The following is a 3,492-nucleotide window of genomic DNA, read 5'->3' as shown; positions in this document are numbered from 1 at the left end:
AACACTTGACGCAACAACATCAGCGTTAATAACACTAACAACAACACTAACAACAACAACGAATTGTGTGCATGAAATTTCAATAGATAGTGATCCACAACAAATGGTGATATGGAAGTGAATAATGTAGCAATGTCAATTTAGCAACTGCAAAGAGGCATTAACTGTCAGTATATATTACACGTCACCAGCTTCTACACATTATAAAGATGATGGGGATTCAAATGGCTTATCAATGAAAATTAAACGAAGCACATATTACATTAAGACTTTTAGATCAGCGATACATATTAAATGTCATCACAAAGAGAAGTTACCTACAATTCGATTGACGTCCAACCTCACATACACACTCCCTCATTCACACAAGCTCTTACACAATCACACACACTCACCCATATACGCACTCACACAATCACACACACTCATCCACACACACATTCACACAATCACACACACTCGTCCACACACGCATTCACACAATCACACACAAAGAGAATCAAGCCTACTAGAGTCATAAAGAGGTATGGGTATCAATAGAAGTCGAGTAACGTCGTAATGCGAATTTGAATTGGCATAATACTTTTCAGATCTCAATATGAGTGGGGACAAGTATGGACCATACCTTAGGGCCAGTAACAGTAAGACTGTAGAAACTGTTAAAACTGAAGTGTGCCTAGTAACTGTTGAAACAATTTTTGTACTACTAAATTGGGATATTGTTAAGAGGGAAGAGGCAAATTGTTAAGAAACTTGAATACAAAGATGGCTGTGTAGAAGTAGTAATTTAAGTTAGAAGAAAGAAAGGCTGTGTTTCGAATGGGACGATTTAGTATGAGAGTAAGGTTTTTTGTTGAACATGCAAATCTAAAAGTTTATATTTTAAAATTGTTGTTAGATTTTAAAAAAAAAAAAACTAAAGAAACAGACCATCATCATAATAGTTTATTTATTGCATTGCTCAAAGAACGCAACAGCAGCAGGTACATTTCCATCTTTGTGACGTCACTAGCAATAAACGATGACGTCATCTCGTCACGTTGTCCTGGCAGCCGACAATCCATCTTCTTCCGGCACGTGACTTACATTCGTTTTACTCTTTCCGGTCTGTGAGATTTATTTATTTTTTGTGGACACTTTTTTTTTCTTTCAACGTCTTTTCATCTGTTGAAGTTTTTTTTTGTGCTCTAACTGTGGCTAGTGTTGTTTGTGTGGTTCTGTGTGTAAGTTTTATCAGGTATGTGTGTGTGTGTGTGTGTGTGAGTGAGAGAGAGAGTGAGAGAAAGTGAGAGAGAAAGAGAGAATGTATGAGTGTGTATGTGTTTGTGGAGTGAATCTGGTTATGATGATGGTGATGATGGTAAGAACACGATGATGATGATGGTGTTAATGACGACGACGATGATGATGGCGATGGTGATGATGATGATGGCGATGGTGATAATAATGATGATGATGATGGCGATAAGAAGAAGCGGTAGAAACACTGACGTCACCACCGTACGCTGTCAAACACGTCATACTTAATTATGCAGCGCTAAACTTTAAGAGTTGCACGTGGGGTGGTCAGGTGTTGGTTGCTCGGTCGGCTGGTTGATGTGCTGCTACTGCTACTGATTTTCTCGTGTTGTTGTTTTGTTATTGTTATGTTGTTTTTTTGTTGTTGTTGCGTGATTGAAAATAAGAAAAAAATTGAAAAAGAAGAAGAGAGAGATAAAAGAGGAAAGAGAAATATAGGAAGAGGAAAGAAGAATAGAAAGAAAAACAAAAAAGAGAAAAAATGAAAAAAAAAGAGAAAAAAAAAAGAGAGAGAAAGAAAAAAAGAGAGAGAAAATAAAGATAATAATAGAAAGAAAGAGAGAAATAGAAAGAAGGAAAGAGAGAGAAAAAAAGAAAAAGAGAAATAGAGAGAAAAAGAGAGAGAGAAAAAGAGAGAGAGAGAGAGAGAGAGAGAAAGAGACGTTCCGTTGATTCTTTGTTGTTGCTGTTGTTGTTGCTGTTGTTGTTGTTGCGTGATTGAAAATAAGAAAAAAATTGAAAAAGAAAGAAGAGAGAGATAAAAGAGAAAAGAGAAAAATATGAAAAAGAAAGAAGATTAGAAAGAAAAAACAAAAAAAAGAAAAAATGAAAGAAAAAGAGAGAGAAAAAAAGAGAGAGAGAAAGAGAGAGAGAGAAAGAGAGAGAAAAAGATAAAAAGAAAAAGAAAGAGAGAAATAGAAAAAAAGAGAGAGAAAAAAAAAAGAAAGAGAGAAATAGAGAGAAAAAGAGAGAAATAAAAAGAGAGAGAGAGAGAGAGAGGGAAAGAAAGAGAGAGAGAAAGAGACGTTCCGTTGATTCTTTTCTAAATGTTATGTATGGCGCTGATATGGTTCTGATGTTATCATAGATGATATATCGACATCATTATCGCTGCTCAATCTCTATCATCATCATCATCAACAACAACAACAAAAACAACGTCGTCGTCGTCATCATCTTCTTCATCGTCATTATCATCATCGTCATCGTCATCACAATCATCGCCGAAGAAATATGTTTAATCCTTTGTTGAGTATCATTAGATCTGGTCATAAATCAACATTTTCTGGTAACTACAATAATAATAATAATTATTATTATTATTATTGTTGTTGTTGCAGTTGTTGTTGTTATTGTTGTCGTTGTTATTTAAACATTAAGTATATTTTTTTATTCATTCTTACATTTATCGTTATATTCTTTGTATCTGCGTTCTAATGTCTTTGATGTTGTTGTTGTTGATGTTGTTGTCGTCGTCGTTGTTGTTGTTTCTGTTATAGTTGTTGTTGTTGTTGTTGATGATGATGTTGTTGATGTGTTGGTATGGTTGCTACAGCTGTTATCGTCGTCTTTGTTGTTGCTGTTGTTGCTGTTGCTGTTGTTGATGATGATGATAATGTTGTTGTTGTTGTTACTGCTGCTGCGGTTGTGATGTCATCGTTTCATCTGCCGATGTTGTTGACGATTCATAAAGCACACAAATCAACTTAGGCGGAATGAGCTCGGAAAAAAGTTGTCGTTGTTTCCGACTTGTTGCAATTTTTTCTCTCTCAAGAATGATATAAACTGGAAAAACGAATTCTTGGTAATAAAATAAATTTTTATTCATTGTTATTATTATTATTTGTTGTTGTTGTTATTGCAATTATTACTATTGTTGTTGTTGTTGTTGTTGTTGTTGTTGTTGTTGTTGTTGTTGTTGTTACTTGTTGTTTTTTCTTATTCCACTAATGAATTTACAGTCAGCCAGGAGCAGAACGGCATAAATTTTCAAGAAGTCTGTGGGAGGTAACATACCTGTGTGTGTGCTTGTATGTGTGCGTGAGAGTGTGTGAGTGTTTCTCTGTGTGTGTGTATGTGTGTGCGTTTTTGTGTGAGTTTGTGTGTTTCTAAGTGTGTTTTTTTATATTTCTGTGTGACTGAGTGTGTGTGAGTGTGTGTATGTTTTTGTGTGTTTCTGTGTGTGTGAGTTTT

General features: G+C 35.0%; 1 protein-coding gene across 1 annotated transcript in view; it reads left to right on the top strand.

The window, feature by feature from the left end:
* Positions 1-598: 598 nt before the first annotated feature.
* HELRODRAFT_177366 (hypothetical protein) overlaps positions 599-3,492 on the top strand; it is a gene marked incomplete at both ends in the record, with an annotated part of 21,261 nt that continues 18,367 nt past the window's right edge. The window contains one exon of the mRNA XM_009025569.1: positions 599-679. Within this exon, the coding sequence (XP_009023817.1) occupies positions 599-679 (81 nt within the window). The remainder of the gene's footprint in view (positions 680-3,492) is intronic.

This window comes from Helobdella robusta, assembly GCF_000326865.2.
Source record: "Helobdella robusta unplaced genomic scaffold HELROscaffold_42, whole genome shotgun sequence".
NCBI lineage: Eukaryota > Metazoa > Annelida > Clitellata > Rhynchobdellida > Glossiphoniidae > Helobdella > Helobdella robusta.
Note: the sequence above shows the minus strand (reverse complement) of the source record. Positions and strands in the feature narration are given on the sequence as shown.